Below are 18148 nucleotides of genomic sequence, written 5' to 3' on the forward strand. Positions count from 1 at the left end.
AGGTGCTAGTCGAAACTTAGAACACCAGACGCGCGGATACAGGGGTGCCATCAAAGCGGTAGAGCGTGTAGCGGGGGCTGGAGTTTCCAAGACCTGACTCGGGGATCCGAGCAAGGGGTACCGGGGGAGCCACTGGGTACGAGTACGGCACAGCAGCACGGAAAAGATCACCGACCCAAACTAGGTTTCATTTTGGCTCGCATCAATCTGCCGATGCTGACATAAACACTGCTTTCACTAAAACCCAAATTCGTATCAAGCCATGCCACCATTGACGCGCAACGTCTGGCCCGTCACCCACCGACTAGCGTCAGTGCAGAGGAAAGCGACAGCATCGGCGATCTCATCGGGCTCGCCAATCCGACCGTGCGGGTTCAACTTGGCCGCCATTTTGAGTGACTCGTCGGTCTGATTGGCGTGGAAGCCCTTGGAGCTGGTAGGCCCCGGGGCGACGGCATTGACCGTGATGCCCTTCTTTCCCAGATCTTTGGCGAGAACTCGGGTAGCTTGCTCGATGGCTCCCTTGCTCGCGACGTAGAGCAGATAATGGGGCGGGACCGTGGATGCAGTGCACAATGTGGTCGAGAACAGCACGATGCGGGATCCGGGGCTCATGTGTGGCACAGCTTTCTGTCGGCCCAGCCAAAAGTTAGCCAACGCCGGGGGGATGGATGGCGTCGCATAATAGCAGGATGAGGAAAATGAAGCAAGCGCACCTGGCACAAGAGAAGCGGTGCCTTGACGTTGATGTTAAAGATGCGGTCAAACGCGCCCTCGGTCATGACCTCGAGGGGACCCATGTCCATGACCCCCGCAGAGTTGACGAGCATGTCGATTTTGCCAAATCGGGATACCGTTTGGTCTATGAGCCGCTCGAGGTCCGCCGGCTTGGCGGCATCCGCCTGGACGGCCAGCGCATTGTCGGCGCCTATCTCGTTGACGACCTGCGAGGCGCCCTCTGCGTCACTGCCGTAGCTGACGACAACGTTGGCGCCATCGGCGCCCAACCGCAGCGCGACGGCTCGGCCGATACCGGTAGACGCCCCGGTGACGAGAGCCACTTTGCCCTGAAGCGACATGGTACTTGCGAGGATCCGAGTGGTCGGTCGCTAAAGAAATTGGGGGATCACTTGGCGAGTGTGCGGAGAAACTAAAATTTCCTCCAAAAAATAAATAAGTGAAAAATGGTGAAGTCAAACGGTGGCCGCCCGTGACGGAAGCGTGACTGATGGGAGGGGGTGCTGCTTTGTACTCTGGGCCGCGGACATAAGCGGTTTCCGAGCGCACCGTCACGACGGCTAGTAAGCAAACCCCATCTTATTGGACGCTTCGTACGTGTTAGTCTCGAATCAGGAAGCTAGTAACTAAGTGCTCTACCTCTAGTATACCGGCCAACTCACGCCCTACGGCGACGATAGGGCTCAAGGACAACTGGTTGCAAAAGTCAACTTCACGTTTGCAACGCATTTCGCCCATCGTCCACGGAAAGGAGTTGCCACACCAAGATGGAAGGCCCAAAGGAAAAATCGTCTTTGGCACTGTCCTCCTCTGAACGCGTCGGGGCTTCGGAACCAGACGCCCTCTCGGCGCCACCTCCTGCCAGCACTCCGGCCTACATGTCTCCTCCTCCTGATGGCGGCTTCAAGGCGTGGTCCACCGTCGCGGGCGCTTGGTGCTGCTTGTTCGTCAGCTTCGGCTGGATCAACTGCATCGGCATCTTCGAGGCGCACTACCAGCACAACCAGCTGAGCGAGTATGCGCCCGGCATCGTGGCCTGGATCACATCGACCGAGGTGGCCGTCATGTACCTCACCATGCCCGTGCAAGGGAAGCTCTACGACAACTTCGGTCCCAAGCCGCTCCTGTACGGCGGCACGCTGATGCACATCTTCGGCCTCATGATGGCCTCTCTGTCGACCGAGTATTACCAGATCTTGCTCTCGCAGTCCATCTGCAGCGCCATCGGCTGCTCGGCAGTCTTTACCGCCGCCACGGGCGCCGTTGGCTCATGGTTCTCCAAGTGGCGTGCCCTCGCGCTGGGCGTCGTCGCATCCGGGTCTTCCCTCAGCGCATGTATTCTGCCGTAAGTCCATCTCTCGGCAAACTCTGGCGTTGGGACGGCTACTAAGACGAGAATAGGATACTTGTCACGCGCCTCGGACCCCAGATCGGCTTCGCGTGGGCGTTGCGAATCTGCGCCTTTCTGTTCCTCTTCCTTCTCATCATTGCCTGCTTCACGCTGGAGTCTCGGAGCCCACCCAAGCCAAGCCCGTGGCAGCTGGCTGCGTTTGCTCGGCCGCTCAAGGAAAAGGCGTTTCTCCTGAACGCGTTGGGCCTCGCCTTCTTCTCCGGCGGCATGTTTGTTCCCTTCAACTTCCTAGTGCTGGAGGCGCAGCACCGGGGCATGGAGTCAGACATGGCCAACTACCAGATCGCCATCCTGAACGGCGTCAGCATCTTTGGCCGTATCATACCGGGCTGGATGGGCGACAGGATCGGCCGGTTTAACGTCATGATCGCCACAACGGCCCTGTCGGCCGCCATCACGCTTGCGCTGTGGATCCCGGCCCCCGTGGGTAGCACGGCAGCAACTGTGGTCTTTTCGGCCATCTTCGGCTTCACCTCGGGCACCTTTGTCAGCATGACGCCGGCGCTGGTGCAGCAGATGTCGCCCATCGAGGAGATGGGCATCCGGGTCGGCACCACCTTTGGCATCATCAGCATCGCAGCCTTGACGAGCAACCCGATTGCCGGAGGCCTGATCAGCCAAAACGGCGGCGACTACTTGTATCTCAAGATCTTCTGTGGATTGGCTATGGCGGTGGGCACGGTTCTGATACTACTCAGCCGCAACTTGCAGTGCGGATGGAAATGGAAGCGATTTTAACAGTGGCGGACCCCCCTCCCGGTTGCATTGCATGTACACACGCAGTAAATTCAAAGCAGCATACGATAGATTAGATACTTCCGCCCCTCGGTCTCTGGGAAGTTTTCTTTAAGAAAAAAGGAGAGCATGAAATACAATAAAACATGGCACGAATCTTAACAGCGCGGCAATCTGTGACGTGGATTACGACCCTATATCCGAGCCTCAGATCTGACACCGTTTTTCAGCCGCGGTTGGGACCGGAGTAAGAAAACGTGGACGTCACGAAACCCTGGTTTGTACTTTGGTGCTAGTTCGGCATGCAGTGAGGCATCCGGTACGTGAAAATCGCCGCCGGGCCCATTACACGCTCCCTATTTCTGATCGCCAGTGTCGTAGAAGCAGCTCTTATGCTGCTGCCCGAACACTCACCGGTGCACACATTCCCTGACACGAGCCAAACATGTCGCCACTTGAGGGTCTGAATGTTCTGAATGGCCTGAATGGCCTGGACGGCTTGAAAGACCACCACCGGGTCTTCAAGGCACCCATCATCAACCTTGGATCTGAGCTCTCGGCGTCCAGTGACCAACCCATCAGAACGATTCCGGAACTGATCGAGTACAATGCCCGCGTCAACCCGGAAGCTTTGTTTTGCTACCAGGCGCTCAAATCTACGGATGCATCTGGCAACCCGGATGCGGCGCCATCCGTGGCAGCACTGAACATGCGCCAGCTCCGAGATGCAGTCTGGCACTGCTCTCAAAGGCTTCGCCAGGAGCTGGGACTTGACCACGATGAGAACAGGCCGACGGGGAAAAGTGCCCCGGTCGGTCTCTTGATGGACAGTGATCTTGGTCTCTTGATCCATCTCTTGTCTCTCTTGGCCCTGGGAGTACCTGTAAGATCTCACGAAAGCTATGCCACCACTAGCACAAGTTCCGAAGTTAATATACGCCCGAATAGGTTGCTCTGCTCTCTGCGCGGTTGAGCACGGTGGCGGTTCAGCACTTGGTAGACAGCATCCAGGCACGCGCCATCATCGTGTCCCCACGGATGACCAGCGTGTACAAGCCTCCCGCCGACAACTCTCCCGTAGCGCTGCACGTGGCGAAATCATTTCACCATGACCTGAAGCCGGTCGAAGGGCTGGGAGAAGTCACCATCTGCGCACCAGGCCACTATGTCGGCGAGGACGACCGCAACGTCCTCATCCTGCACTCGTCGGGGACCACTGGGCTGCCAAAGGCCATCTTCCAGCCGCACAAATACCTGCTCGGGTACGCTTGCTGCCACATCCGGACTGACGAGGAGGACATCGGAGCCTTGAACATGTCGACCCTGCCGTTATACCACGTAAGCAACCCGCGATGAATCCCTGGGAAAGGTCCTGGCTGACTTGCGTGTGTTGAAAAAAAAAAACAGGGGTTCGGCCTACTTGTGCCTGCCCTCGCGCTGAGCATTGGAAAGCCGTTCGTGCTACCGCCACCACACACAGTCCCCACTGGCTCATCCACAGCTAAGGCCATCCGGCAGTTCGGCTGCAAGTCTCTGATGACGGTACCGCATATCCTGGATGAAATGACTACTCTCCCCCACGGTGAGGGCATAGACGCCCTCCTCCCGCTGCAGTTTGTCGCCTGCGGCGGCGGCCCGCTCAAGATGACGGTTGGCGAGAAACTGGCCGCGGCCGGGGTCAAGGTGTTGGCCCATTTTGGAACGACCGAGATCGGGCCACTGGCGCCGATATTTGTACCTTCTGCCGACTATGACTGGCGGTATTGGAGGCTCCGGGACGATTTCCGGATCAGTGTTGAACCCGTCGAGCAGCAGCAGGATCCCGCAGCGGACGGTGGCCAGCAGTACTACCAGCTGACGGCCAGGCCTTTTGGCTGGGACACCCCCTTCGTTCTGCAGGATTGGCTGCTAACCAGTGACCGGAGCCCCGGCCGCTACTTCCGAGCCGTGGGTCGGAAAGACGATCTGATCGTGCTCATCACCGGGGAGAAGGTTTTGCCGCGGATCCTCGAGTCGGCTCTGTGCGAGAGCGACTTGGTCAAGGCAGCCGTGGCTTTTGGTGACGGCCAGTTTGAGCTCGGAGTGATTGTGGAGCACGCTGACGGCGTGGACGCAACGGACTTGGACAAGTTCAAAGCTGCCATCTGGCCCATTGTGGCCGAGGCTGGCCGGCAAATGGACAACCACGCCCGGATATCGTCCCCGGCAAGCATCATCGTGACTGGGCCCGAAAAGCCACTCCCTCGCTCCGACAAGGGGTCTGTCCCAAGGAAGGAAGCGTACCGCCTCTTTGACGCTGAAATCCAGAAGGCATACCAAGACCTGGAACTTGAGGACAATGGTGGCAAGCCTCTTGACGCCGACGCTCTAGAGGAGAGCCTAAAGGAGCTCGTCCAAGCGGAGCTACACGATATCGTGCCAGATGGTGCCTGGGGTATCAACGACGATCTCTTCGAGTTAGGCGTCAACTCGCTGCAGGCGGCACGCATAGGGAGGGCCATCAAGAAAGCTCTGAGAAAGGCGGGTGCGTCAGGTCTTGTCCCTGTGGACCAGGTCGGAGCGGACTTTGTCTACAAGAACCCCGTCATCTCACAGATGGCGGACGCGTTGAGGCTTACGAGTAGCCGGCGACAACCGGCTGAAGAAGCGATGATCGACAGCTATGTCTCACATTACAGCCAACTCTCGACCAGACACCGCCATGTCGTATTGCTGACAGGGAGCAGCGGCAGCCTCGGTTCATACGCCCTGCAACACCTGGCCGCTCAGCCCCATGTCTCCGAAGTCATATGCCTGGTCCGCAAGGGGCCGCATTCTGCTAGAACCAACGGCGATATCGACTACGTAGCCGCGCAGATTAAGAAGGCAAAGTCCAAAGGCGCCGACATCCCAGCCGAGTACGCGTCCAAGGTGACAGTTCTGCAGGCGGATCCGTTCCGACCTCGCTTGGGGCTCGAAGAGGACGAGTATGACCGTCTGTGCAGAAACGTCACTCACATCTTTCACGGTGCCTGGCCGGTGGATTTCCAACGAGCCATGTCGTCCTTTGAGAACCAATTCCGCTTCCTGCAGAATCTGGTCCAGCTCTCGGCAGACGCGAACGAGCTTCAGCGTAGGATTACCCGGCTGCTCTTTGTGTCGTCGATCGCAGTGGTCGGTCAGTACCACCGCGCGCGGGGCTCGCGGATCATCCCCGAGGACATTATGCAAGACGCAAAGAGCACGAACGACTTTGGGTACGGCAAGGCAAAGCTTGTTTGCGAGAGGATCCTGGCCACTGTGGCAAAGAAATTGCGCGGCAAGGTTGAGGTGACCAGCATCCGGCTGGGGCAGATATCGGGCGCAACAACGAGTGGCATCTGGAATCCCAGCGAGCACTTCCCCGCGCTGGTTCGGTTGTCACAGACTATCAAAGCGTTCCCAAAGCTCCGGGGGGTAAGATTTTTCCGCATTCCTGAGAAGAAGAGAGACTGACCTGTTTCCAGACCCTCTCCTGGCTACCTGTAGATACGGCAGCCGCAGCGATATCCGAGATCCTGCTCTCGCCAGAACCCATCGGGTTGATGTACCATGTCGAGAACCCCCTCCGGCAGGATTGGTATACCGCCATGTCAACGATCGCAGAGGAGCTGGGCTTCCCTTCGTCGGCCCTTGTCGACTTCGACGAGTGGGTGGCAAAGGCTGAAGGAAGTGCTCAACCACAGGAGTCTGGTGGTGAATCCGTGTCCATGTTAATGGATTTCTTCAAGCACGACTTTGAGCGCATGGCTAGCGGTGGTGTTATCCTAGACACGTCCAAGGCACGTCAAGTGTCGCCAACCCTGCGCGATGCGGACATCGTGGAGAGAGAGGAGATTGCAAAGTACGTGCGGGAATGGAGACGAAGCGGGTTTTTGGTTTGAAGGAGAGCGTGATCGTAAGTTGGCATTGCGTACTACTAGCCTAGAAAACCTGCAATACAAGAAACAAAACTCCATGCGCCTCAACATGAAGCCATGAAACCAACGATTATGAAACCGCAAGCCAATCAGCCAATGCAACTAGCCCAGGCCAGCCTGTTTACCTATCCAACCAATGTGTTCCAGAACGACCGTGCCTCATCCATCCGTCTGACGTACCGGAACACCGGCATAAAGCTGCCGACCAGGCCAGGTCAGGACCCGCGTGCCGGGCTGGCCCCAGGACTATTCTCCCGACTCCCATTCCGCGACTCGATGCTCTCCACCATCTCCAGCACGCGGGTACGCGGCCGCTCGAGCCGCACCGCCTCGGCCGTGTGCAGAGTCGACGTCAAGATGGACTCGGTCCTCAGCGACAGGGAGGGGGAAGTACCGCGGGGAAGCTCAAGCGTGGCCGTCGAGTACCTATTTTGGTCCGTGTCGTGGTCCTTAGACCCAAACTGAGGAGGCCGGAGACGGGGGGCCTCTTGTAGCCCGTGCTCCGGCTCCCCTGGCGCTGATGCCGATGCCGATGCCGGTGCCGGTGCAGATGCTGATATCGGCGGTTTGCTGCTCCCTTCGTCATCATCATTGGCACCGTCATCGCCCCGATCAACAACCACAACCGTCTGCTCCTCCTCCTCCACCTCAGCATTCACCACCCTCAACCTCTCCTTAGGCACCGTGAACATGACCTGCACCAACCTCTGCTCGACAGCCCTTTCAATATCCCATTCACCCTCCTCGCCTTCTTCCCCTCCCCAAGCCTCCGTTCCTTGCTGCTGCTGCTGTTGCCTCCTCCTCTGCAGGATTCCGCCAGCCCCCAACGAGCGTGACTCAAAATCCGACGCCAGCAGGCCCTCGCGCGTGGGGCTCTCCTCCCTGCCGCTCCCGGACTCCGTTTCGGGCGTGTTGGTCCCGCCGCTAAACACCCTGCGCAGGCTCCCGAACCAGCTCCTGCGCGCCGCGCCGCGCCTGTCCTCCTTACTCGGGCTCCCGGGCACGGCCATGTAGTCCTCGTCATCCACCTCGCCCTTGTCATACACATATTCATTCTCGCCCACCGCTACTAGCACTGTCCCCTCCGACCGCCCCCCGCTCCCACCAACCCCACCCATCAACAACCCCGGCCCTTCGGCCTGCAGCGCCGCAAAGTTGAGGTGGGACTTGGCCGTGCTGTAGGTGTGAGCCGAGCCGGACGAGCTCGAGTTGCCCCCGCTGCTCCCCAGTCGACCGCCGCCGCCGCCGCCGCCATCCCCCGAAGCGGACGCGGCGACGGTTGCGCGCAGCCGGCCGGTGCCCGCGCTCGCCGCGAAGCTGAAGGCGCTGCGCTCCGAGAGGTTGCTCCCCGTGCGGCCCGAGTCTGAGTCGGCGCTGCTGTTGCCGATGCTCAGGGCGGCCGAGAACTTTCCGGACTTGGTTGATTTGCCCGACTTGGTGGAGAGCCGACGGCTCGGGGAGCCAGCGCTGCGTGCTGCTGGGGCCCCGGTCGGCTGGTGCTGGTGCTGGTGCTGGTGCTGGCGCGGCGGCGTTTTGTGCACGCTGGCAGACCGGCGCTGGACGATTCTAGCGGCCAGGATGCTGTCTGCTGCGTCGACGTCTGAGACCCAGGTTTGGACGTCCGGGTCTTGTTCCTGCCCGCCGCCGTGGTCCGGGCTGGGGGTGTTGGAAGCTCGTGAGGTGGGACTGCTGACGCTGATGCTCGGGGGTGGGAAGAGCCCGCCTACGGGGCTGTCCGTGCCCGAGGGGGTTAGGAATGGGTCGTCGTGTTCGTCTTCCTTGTCGGGGCTCAGGGGGCAGCTTGCGCCACCGAGATCACCATCTTCGTCTTCGTCGGCTTCGTAGATGGGCTCGATGCGGTTCGGGTTGCGGTTTAGAGGGGCGAAATCGTACGAGTTGCCTGATCCGAGGCCGGTCGATGGCGTGTACAGGCCCCTGGCGCCGCGAGGGCGGCCGCTCGAGCCAACTGATGATGGCGGCGGCGGGATGTACAGAGGCGGAAGAGACCTGCCCCCGCTGCGGAGGGACTCATACCCTAGGGAGCGCTGCCCCTGCGTGTAGGGGTCGCCTCCGCCGGTATACCACTCTCGCGCCGAAGACGCATTCCAGGGAAACATGCCCATGCCGTGGTCGCGCTCGAGCATCTCGTCGTCGCCGCCGAGCCCGCGGGGCAGGGAACCGTTGACGCCCTGGGCCAAGCCGCGGAGGGCCTCGTCGCGGGCGCGGCGACGTTTGTGGCGGCGGCGGAGGAAGCGGGCGCCGAAGGCGGCGAGTATGAGGAGGATGAGCAGCCCGACGCCGAGGCCGACACCTAGACCGATCTGCCTGTTGCGTGTAGAGTCATCCGCGTCACCCGCCTGATCCTCCTCCGGCGGCGCCGCTCCATTCCCCTCATCACTCTCACCACCATCATTGCCCCCACCATTACCCCCACCATTTCCATTCCCACCGCCACCGGTACCCTCCTCCCTCAACGGATTGACATATTCCGCCGACCAGCTCAAACTAGTCACATTGAAAAACATCCTCTCCCCCATCTGCCTCCTCCTTCTCCTGCTGCTGCCACCGCCAATCTCAAACCCGCCCCAAACCATCATAACATTCCCCGGCAGCAGCGCCGCCCCATGGCCGTACACTCCCACTCCCGCTCCCGCTCCCGGTCCCTGCCCCGCTTCCCCGTTCACACGGGGCGCCTCCCAGCGCCAGCCCACGAACCCGCCGCCCGTCCCCATCCGCAGCACAAGCAGCTGCGGCTCCGCCGGCGTGCCCACATCCCCCACCCACCCGCCGTACACCACGACCGCCGTCCCGTCCTCGCTCAGGACGGCCGTGTGCCCGCTGCGACTGTCCACCCGCACCGCCTCGCGCACCACGAGGTCCGTGCTCCCCCCCGCGGAGGGCGGCGCGGGCGCGGAGACGCCGACGTACGTCCACGTCTCCTCGGGCAGCGACCACACGGCGGCGGTGGACATGTTGACAAAGGCCTGCGGGGTGTGGCCGCCTAGCAGGAGGTGGCTGGTCTGTTGGGTGGTGATGGGATCGCCGCCGTTGTCCGGACCTGGGCGCGTGGAGAGGGAGACCGGGAGCTCGGTCAGCGTGAAGCCTGCGTGGGGGATGGGGTTGGAGCCGGTGAGCGGGGCGTAGGCGAGGGTGTAGCTGTTGGTGTCGGTGCTGTCCTGGGATGGGGTGGGAGGGGAGAGACGGAGCATGCGGTTGGAGTAGGTTGCGGAGGATTGCTGCGGGGCGTCGCTAGGGGAGGACGGAGAGCTGGAGGACGGACACATCCCCCCGTAGAGGTAGACTGTTGGCTCCGAGATGGTTGGGCTGAGCTGTGCGGAGAAGGTGAGGATTCCGCCGAGGTGGTAGGGCCCGGATTGGGCATAGTCCCAGCTGGAAGTTGGGGCTACCGCGAGGGATGTCCATGTCTTGGAGTCCGGGGCGTATGTCCAGAGGGAGGAGGACGACGGGGTTGACGAGGAGGAGCAGTCGCCTGCTACGACAAGCAGAGTGCCGTTGCGGAGTATGGTGGGTGCAAATGCGATGCAGCTGTCGCTCTCCGAAGGTAGAAATGGTAGGTCGGAAGCGAGCGTTTGGGGCTGGACGGAGGAGGCTTGTAAGGTGGAAGAGAAGTCGAGAGATAGGAAGTCGACAGCGTTGGCAACGCCGCCGCGAGGAGTGAAGATGTAAGCGACCGAATTGTCGCCGCTCCTACCACCGTCCGGGGGTAGCAGGATCGTGGTCGGGACGTATGGTAGTGCCTGCCTGGCGGAGGCCGGTGTGGCTAGGCTGAGGGCCGCAAAGGCGAGTGCCGTCCATGCGGATGCGGACGTGGCCCGCCGGTGACACAGACGTGGACGGGACCCCAGGGTTGCCGGTGTGCACCCGGCTGTGGATGGCGACCGGGGGCCCGCCCGGGCATTACCCCCTGCGGGCGCCGGCATTGATGTGCGTTTCTCGGAGCCGGAAGCTTTGTAGGTGGTAGGCCGCGATTCGGGTCGATCTCGCTTAGCGACGCATTGTTGTCTCGCCGACCGCCGCACCCTATAATAGCCGATGAAGAATGTCGACAGTGTCTCTCTCCCTTGCGCCGGGAATAAGCTGAGGAATCGATCGGCCGCTCAGACCAACCCTGCAATGACACTCCTCGTAATGGAACAAGTGCGGTTCAAACACAATAACAACAAGAAGAATAACAGCTCATCATCTCGGCCTGGGTGCTGCGCGATGAGCTGGCGTCAAAATCGACTGGCGGAGACGATGCACGATTTACGATAGGACAGGGGAAGAAACAGGGCGAAAGTGAGATGCATTCCATTTGAGGGGTCAAATTACGGGTAATGTCAACAAACGGCCCAGATCCATCAGAGCCGGTGAGCGCAGCGGCTGCAGAGAATGCCACCCCAAGAAAAGGCAGTTCGCATCTACGATTGGCTCACCCGGCTCTGGACCGGTGCGCCGATGCAGAAGCTGACCGAGTCTTGTCCAGATCGGTCAGTTCCATTGCCGATGCGCATGGCTGTGGCGTTGTGCTTGTTGCCACGGCAACACGCGGCCAGAGCCTGCGGGGTCGCCCACCTCACCGCACCCGAAGGTGAGTATGTCACACCTGTAACGTTGTCCAGAAACGCCATGAATCACACAAAATGAACTGGTCAGTTGATAGGTAGAGGGGAAAAGAAAAGGAAAGGAAAAGCGAAAAGGAAAAGGGAAAAAAAAAAATTGTAATTGGCTCCAGACTCCAACTTCCGGGTGATACCAGATGGCTGAAGGGATTAGCATAGAGACACAAGAACCATTGAATCACTCCTCCTCCAGCCTCTCCTGCAACGCCGCTATCTCCGTCATCAATACCTCCACCCTCTTCTCTGCCTTGACAGCCCTCATCCGTTGCTCGTGCACGCGCGCCGCCAATTTTGCATTATCCTCCCCCACCGCGAGCATCAGCTCATCCCTCGCCTTCCGCAGCCGCCTGTTCTCGTGCTTCAGCGTCTCGATCTGCGCCTTGGTCGACTCGTCCTCATCGCGCAGCCTCTCGTTTTCCAGCTCGATCCTCTGCGCCTGGTAGATGCGCTCCGTATACCTCTTCTCCAGCTCGGTCGCCCTCTCGGGGAACTTGGGCTGTACGCACGCCACGACGGTCGGCTGGGCCTCCGTCTCCCTCGTGTGCGCCACGCCCGGGTGGTGCTCCCAGGCCGGCAGCACAAACAGCGTGTTCCTCCCCTGGCCCGCCAGGCGGTAGTACCGCGTCATGATGTTCACCGGCACGATGCCGCGGGCATACTCCCTCCCGCCTCGCTCGCTCTCCCAGATGTAGTCGCCTACCGCGCCGTTCCGCCGCCAGACCCTCTCCCGGGCCTGCACCAGCGCCTCCTGCCTGTCGAGGACGTCGTGCACGTGCTCGAAGACGTCGTCCCCGGCGTTGACCAGCACCCACCGGTCCTGCGGGTAGGCAATCTCGCGGCCGGCTGCCCGGCCGTCCGGGCCGAGGCCGGCGAGGTACTGGTGCGGGATGGCCGCCTCGCCGGCCAGCGCGTCGAGCGCGTTGCCGTAGGACCGCTCGAGGTCGTGCATGCGCGCCACGAGGTGCTGCGTGAAGAGCAGCCACTGGCCCAGCAGGCTGTTGCGCGCGTTGCCGAGATCCTCGTCGTCGTGCTCCTGCGACGTGGGCAGGATGCTGAGCAGCCCGCCCGTGCTGCTGAACTCGTGGTCGAGCCGCTCCAGGCAGGCATTGGTGTGCATGATGAGGGCGTGGTGGTTGGCGTAGGGCCTCTGTTTCTCGCCCTTGGCCCGCGGCGGCTTCGCCTCGGCGAAGGGGCAGTGGTAGGTTGTCCCGAGCGCCTCGTGCCGGCCGCGCACTTCGTTGGCGAGCGCCAGGAGGGGTTTGTTGTGGTTCGGGTCGTCATTGGTGTAAGGCACGGTGAGGTCCGAGAGGAAGTCGAACGAGTCATTGAGCTCGTACTTGTACGCGAAGGGGTCCTCCTGCCCTTTGCCCTTCTTGCTGGCCTTTTTCGGATCGCCGCTCGCGATTTCGCCCGATTTGATGGTGGGGTTGAGCGCGTAGATGAGGATGCACAGCGATTGCGCATGCTGCTTGAGCGCGAGCAGCGTGGGCGGCACGCCGTGCGTCGAGAGGTAGCCGCAGTTGACATGGCGGAACAGGCCCTCCTTGACCTCACGCTCGCGCATTCGCGACCATCGCGAGAAGTAAGGCAGCGCGAAGTCGGTGCCCTTGACGTAGCCCCGCTGCCCGGCCTGTTCGTCGTCCTCGTGCTCGACCAGATGCGCCGGAACAGACCTTCTGTCCGTTGTAGCCATTGTCGTACTCTCTCTCTATATATATATATATATATTTTTTGCTACCAACTCTACCGAGACGAGTACCTCTGCTAGGGAGACAATCGTCTTCCGCTACGACTTCGCCCGCTCCGTTACATATTTCGGATGTTTCATTGTCGCCGCATGCCAACGGTCGCCGTCCGCGTCGCAAACATGTCCGCCCGCATTGTCTAGGACTTGTCCGGACAAGCACCCAGACAAAGACAGCACCAACATGGCCCTCTGCGATGGACGGAAACAGACATGTTACCCGTCCACCTCGCTGACATCCAATTGCGCTGCCGCCAACCGTGATGGTTGGGCACCCGAAACTCTGGCCTCTCGCCCCGGTTGATGGGCAAATACTACTGGTGTGATCTGAGCTTCCGATTTCATCTCAACCCCGCTTGTCTTGCTGATCGATCGCAGATCGAGTTTGTTGCACGAGCTTGGGCCATGGTTCCACTGGCCGACAGCCGTGCACGGGCCGATCAAGGCGCCGGAATCGGGGAATCACGACCCGCTGGGTATGCGACAAATGGCGGGATGATGGCATTTCTGCACCTCATCTTTCGATTATCGACAAGCTTCGGCGAAGCGGCGCAAACGCTGACGTGCGGGTGCAGTGGTGTGGCCACGGGCCGGATTGGACAGGCTTGAGGAATATAACTTGATGCATACGGGCGCGCCGCTGCATTGGGTCGATGATGCCTGCGCAGCTGAGTTGAGGTGCGCGGCGTAGTCAGCGGCCACTGCCGGGACACGGGCCCTCTTGCTCAATCTGGAATCCGCCGACCGCTCATTTCGTTAATTACCGATCGCTGACAAGGACATCGGTCTGAGAGTTCGGATGCTTCACAAGGCAAAGCAAACACATGACGATACCCAGAAATAAATTGCAGGTGCTCCGCCCCTCTGCCGTCGTGAAACGCAATCACGGTTGCCACATCTCCAGCTCAAGAGCACAAAGCACCAGACGCCGCTGAAATTCCTTGTGACGTGTTTGATAAAACACAGCTGAAAAGTGGAGCTGGCATACTGCGGGGAGTCCTGGCCCCAATGCTTGTGTTGATCTGCAAGAGGACGGCGCGGCTTCTCGATCCGAGCACACAACTATCGACGAGCGAGGGGCTGGATTCTAAGACATTGAGCCATTTTAACGATTCCTCGTGCGACTCACTTGGGAGAGGCAGCGAAGATCTCTCTTGGCTACCTGCGGTGAAAGGGAGACAAGCTGACAAGTGCGGAGCCGAGGAGGCAGCCCCAGCAAACGAAGCAAAACATGCCCAGCAAATTCACTTCATTTTGGCTTTCTTGTAGCCAAGATTTTTAGGGTTGCAGCGTGACTGCCGTGACCCTGGCTCGGCCGCTGAAATTTGCAGGTACTCAACCCCACAAGCTATTTCACTGGACGGGGGGTTGCGTCATTGAGAGATCAGCAAGGAGAGGGAGAGAGCGAGCTCGTGTAGCAAGCCACTGACCTGAGCGGCGTGGGAGAGCCTGGAAGATACAAAAAATAAAATAAAAATAAAAAAAAGCCTTGGGTTGAACAATGATGTATGCCACCCCAATCGCACGGGAACAAGGTCCATATCAAGGACTGGCCATGCTTTAAAACGCCGTTGCCCTCCCCCGGGCTTGTCCCAGTGTCTCTGGATGTTCCCCGATTTCAATGCGCCAAGGGCTCTGGTCAGAGCTTCCTAGCCAGTCAAGTCCGTCTTTGATCCCCGTGTCTCAAACCGTAGGAACCCCCCTTGCTTCCCCTTGCTCCTTCTGTGCTCCATCGTGGGCCGAGTTCACTGGCGCTCCCAAGCGCCTTGGCCCGGCCCCGATCGGGCCTGAAGTTAATATGAGCCTCAGCCGCTGTCATGCCGTGTCCCGTTGAATTCCTAGGGGTCTGACACGCTCGTTTCAGGATATTGCAACTGTCGCCCGGAGGTGCAAGTGTTTCCTGGGAGCGCTCCCTCTCTGCCACCATCACCGTTCGTCGCGACGAGGCACGCGGCGAACCATCAAAGGAACATCCCAAAGATCGGTCGCAGGACTTTGATTCTGCACAGTCGCCAAAATGAGTAGCGACGATCCGAATGCGCCCGCAGAGCCGGCCTCTCTGTCGGGTAAGTACCTGCGTGAGAACAACCATTGCGTGGCGGGATGCTAACCATGGGCCGGCAAAGGCATGCTCTCGACCCTCGCGCCGGTCGCCGCGGTCTCCGGAGTGTACATCGCCGTCTTCCTCGTCCTGCGAAGAAGCCAGAGGCGCTACTATGCCCCAAGAACTTACCTCGGGAGCTTGAAGGAGAGGTATGAACTGTGTAGCCCTTTCTTTGCTTTCGGACCCTTCAGTTGCTTAACGACGACACAGCGAGCGCTCGCCTCCCCTGCCCAATGGCTTCCTCGACTGGGTGTCGAGCTTTTGGAAGATACCCGACATCTACGCCCTCCAGCACCAGTCTCTCGACGCCTACCTCTACCTCCGCTACCTGCGCATGGCCTTGGTGCTCTGCTTCGTCGGCTGCTGCATCACATGGCCCATTCTGTTTCCCGTCAACGCCACGGGCGGCGGCGGACAGGTCCAGCTCGATATCCTGACGTATGCCAACATCAATCAGGCGACGCAGAACAACCGCTATTACGCCCACGTCTTTGTCGCCTGGCTCTACTTTGGCTTCGTCATGTACTTGATCATGCGCGAGTGCATCTTCTACATCAACCTGCGCCAGGCCTTCCTGCTGAGCCCCTTCTATGCCAACCGCATCTCGTCGCGCACCGTCCTGTTCACCTCGGTCCCGGAGCCCTATCTGAACGAGGCGAGCCTGCGCAAGGTCTTTGGCAATTCGGTTAAGAACATTTGGATCACGAGCGACACGGACGAGGTGGACAAGCTGGTCGAGGACCGTGATAAGGCTGCCATGCGCCTCGAGAAGGCCGAGGTCAAGCTGATCAAGCTGGCCAACGCCGAGCGCCAGAAGGCCATCAAGGCCGGCGCGAACCCCAACGACGCGGAAAAGGCGCCCGCGGGCGATGGGACCATTGCCGGGCGTTGGGTTCCCAGCGACAAGCGCCCGACGCACCGTCTCGGCCCGCTGGGCCTGATCGGCAAGAAGGTCGACAGCATCAACTGGTGCCGCGCCGAGCTCGAGCGTCTCATCCCCGAGGTCGAGGCCGCCCAGGCCAAATACCGTGCCGGCGGCTACAAGCGGATTCCGGGCGTCTTCATAGAGTTCAACACGCAGTCGGATGCCGAGGGCGCCTCGCAAATCCTCACCCATCACCAGGGCCTCAACATGACGCCCAAGTATGTCGGCATCCGGCCCGACGAGGTCATTTGGAAGTCACTCGCCATGCCCTGGTGGCAAAAGGTCATCCGCCGCTACGCCGTGGTGGGTTTCATCACGGCCATGATCATCTTCTGGGCAGTTCCCGTCGCCTTCGTCGGTCTTGTCAGCAACGTCACGTATCTCGCTGGCATTGAATGGCTGCGCTGGCTCAAGGAGATCCCTCCCGTCATCATGGGAGTCATCACCGGCCTCTTGCCCTCCATCGCTCTCGCCATTCTGATGTCGCTGGTGCCTATCGTGATGCGCTGTACGTTTTCCCCTTTTTTTTTTTTTTTTTTTTTTTTTTTTTTTTTGCCGCCGGCGGTTTGTATCATGTCTGCTAACCGGAGACAGTGTGCGCAAGGCTGGCTGGAGAACCCTCGGTCTCGCGAGTCGAGCTCTTCACGCAGAACGCCTACTTTGCCTTCCAGGTTATCCAAGTCTTCCTGGTTACCACGGTAGCGTCGTCCGCAACCGCAGTTGTCAGGCAGCTCATCGACAGTCCCACCAGTGCCCCGGCCATCCTAGCTTCTAACCTGCCCAAGTCGTCCAACTTCTACATTTCCTACTTTATCGTCCAGGGCTTGACCATCGCCACGAGCGTGCTCACCCAGGTCATCGGCTTTGTCATCTTCACTCTCCTGTACAAGTTCCTGGCCAAGACGCCCCGGGCGCTCTACACCAAGTGGTCTCGTCTCAGCGCTATCTCGTGGGGCAGCACCATGCCCGTATACACCAACATTGTGGTAGTCGGTACGTTTTAATTTTTTTTTCCCAACCTGCTTCATGGCCGCATCCCGCTGACTCGGTACAGCCATCACGTACTCCTGCATTGCCCCTCTGATGCTCGGCTGGGCCACAATCGCCATGTTCCTCTTCTACTTCGCCTGGCGGTACAACGTCTTCTTCGTGACCGACACGCAGATCGACACGCGCGGTCTCATCTACCCGCGCGCCATCAAGCAGCTCTTTACCGGCCTGTACATCGCCGAGGTCTGCATGATTGGCCTCTTCGGCGCGTCGGTTGCGCCCGGCCCGCTGGTCCTCATGGTCGCCTTCCTCGTCTTCACCATCCTCTTCCACATGAGCCTCAGCAGCGCCCTGAACCCGCTCATGTACAACCTGCCCTTGACTCTGCTCGCCGAGGAGGAAACCCAGGCCCATCTGCTGGACCCCGAAGCCGGCGAAGGCATCGGCTCCAGCGCCAGTCACGAGAAGAACCCCCAGCCCATCGACCTCAACGGCGACGGCGTCGTCGACCATTCGGAGCAGAACATGCTGCACGCGCGCGCGGCCGCCAAGGCCAGCGCCGGGGCCGGCAACCCCCTGACGCGCTTCCTCAAGCCGTGGATCTTCGCCGACTATGCCACGCTGCGGAAGCTGGTGCCGCGGCACGTGGCGTTGGACCCCTATTCGGACGAGGTGGCGGCCAACGCGTACAACCCGCCCTCGGTGACGTCGAACACGCCGCTTCTGTGGATCCCGAGCGACGCGGCCGGCGCGGGCGTGTCAAGGCAGGAGGTGGAGCACACGAGCCGGGTCATCCCCATCACCGACGAGGGCTGCGACCTGGACGTGGAGACGGGCAAGTTGGTCTGGGATGTCGAGGGGACGAGGCCGCCTGTTTGGGAGGAGAAGATTCTTTTCTAGATGTCCCCGCCTCGGTTTCGAGTCTGGACGAGGTGCGCCTT

At 60.4% G+C, this 18148-nt stretch overlaps 6 protein-coding genes across 6 annotated transcripts; 3 read left to right on the plus strand and 3 right to left on the minus strand.

Annotated features, from left to right (window-relative positions):
• Window positions 1-255: 255 nt before the first annotated feature.
• On the minus strand, window positions 256-1079 carry MFIFM68171_06824 (uncharacterized protein; the record flags this gene model as incomplete). Its single annotated transcript, XM_071062244.1, has 2 exons — window positions 256-630; window positions 717-1079. The coding sequence occupies 2 exons, from the start codon at window positions 1077-1079 to the stop codon at window positions 256-258; spliced, it is 738 nt and encodes a 245-aa protein (XP_070918345.1).
• Window positions 1080-1505: 426 nt separating this feature from the next.
• MFIFM68171_06825 (uncharacterized protein) lies at window positions 1506-2887 on the plus strand (the record flags this gene model as incomplete). The annotated part of the gene is made up of 2 exons (XM_071062245.1): window positions 1506-2083; window positions 2140-2887. The coding sequence occupies 2 exons, from the start codon at window positions 1506-1508 to the stop codon at window positions 2885-2887; spliced, it is 1326 nt and encodes a 441-aa protein (XP_070918346.1).
• A 442-nt stretch (window positions 2888-3329) lies between these two features.
• On the plus strand, window positions 3330-6786 carry MFIFM68171_06826 (uncharacterized protein; the record flags this gene model as incomplete). The annotated part of the gene is made up of 4 exons (XM_071062246.1): window positions 3330-3767; window positions 3833-4222; window positions 4292-6319; window positions 6370-6786. The coding sequence occupies 4 exons, from the start codon at window positions 3330-3332 to the stop codon at window positions 6784-6786; spliced, it is 3273 nt and encodes a 1090-aa protein (XP_070918347.1).
• A 251-nt stretch (window positions 6787-7037) lies between these two features.
• On the minus strand, window positions 7038-10763 carry MFIFM68171_06827 (uncharacterized protein; the record flags this gene model as incomplete). The annotated part of the gene is made up of 1 exon (XM_071062247.1): window positions 7038-10763. One exon carries the CDS (start codon window positions 10761-10763, stop codon window positions 7038-7040), a length of 3726 nt encoding a protein of 1241 aa, XP_070918348.1.
• An 859-nt stretch (window positions 10764-11622) lies between these two features.
• Window positions 11623-13137, minus strand: MFIFM68171_06828 (uncharacterized protein; the record flags this gene model as incomplete). Its single annotated transcript, XM_071062248.1, has 1 exon — window positions 11623-13137. The coding sequence occupies one exon, from the start codon at window positions 13135-13137 to the stop codon at window positions 11623-11625; it is 1515 nt and encodes a 504-aa protein (XP_070918349.1).
• Window positions 13138-15205: 2068 nt separating this feature from the next.
• Window positions 15206-18107, plus strand: PHM7_1 (phosphate metabolism protein 7; the record flags this gene model as incomplete). Its single annotated transcript, XM_071062249.1, has 5 exons — window positions 15206-15254; window positions 15315-15441; window positions 15503-16725; window positions 16812-17210; window positions 17272-18107. 5 exons carry the CDS (start codon window positions 15206-15208, stop codon window positions 18105-18107), a joined length of 2634 nt encoding a protein of 877 aa, XP_070918350.1.
• Between the last annotated feature and the right edge of the window lie 41 nt (window positions 18108-18148).

The sequence above is a fragment of the Madurella fahalii genome (genome assembly GCF_045866475.1).
Source record: "Madurella fahalii IFM 68171 DNA, scaffold_3, whole genome shotgun sequence".
NCBI classification, from domain to species: Eukaryota; Fungi; Ascomycota; class Sordariomycetes; order Sordariales; genus Madurella; species Madurella fahalii.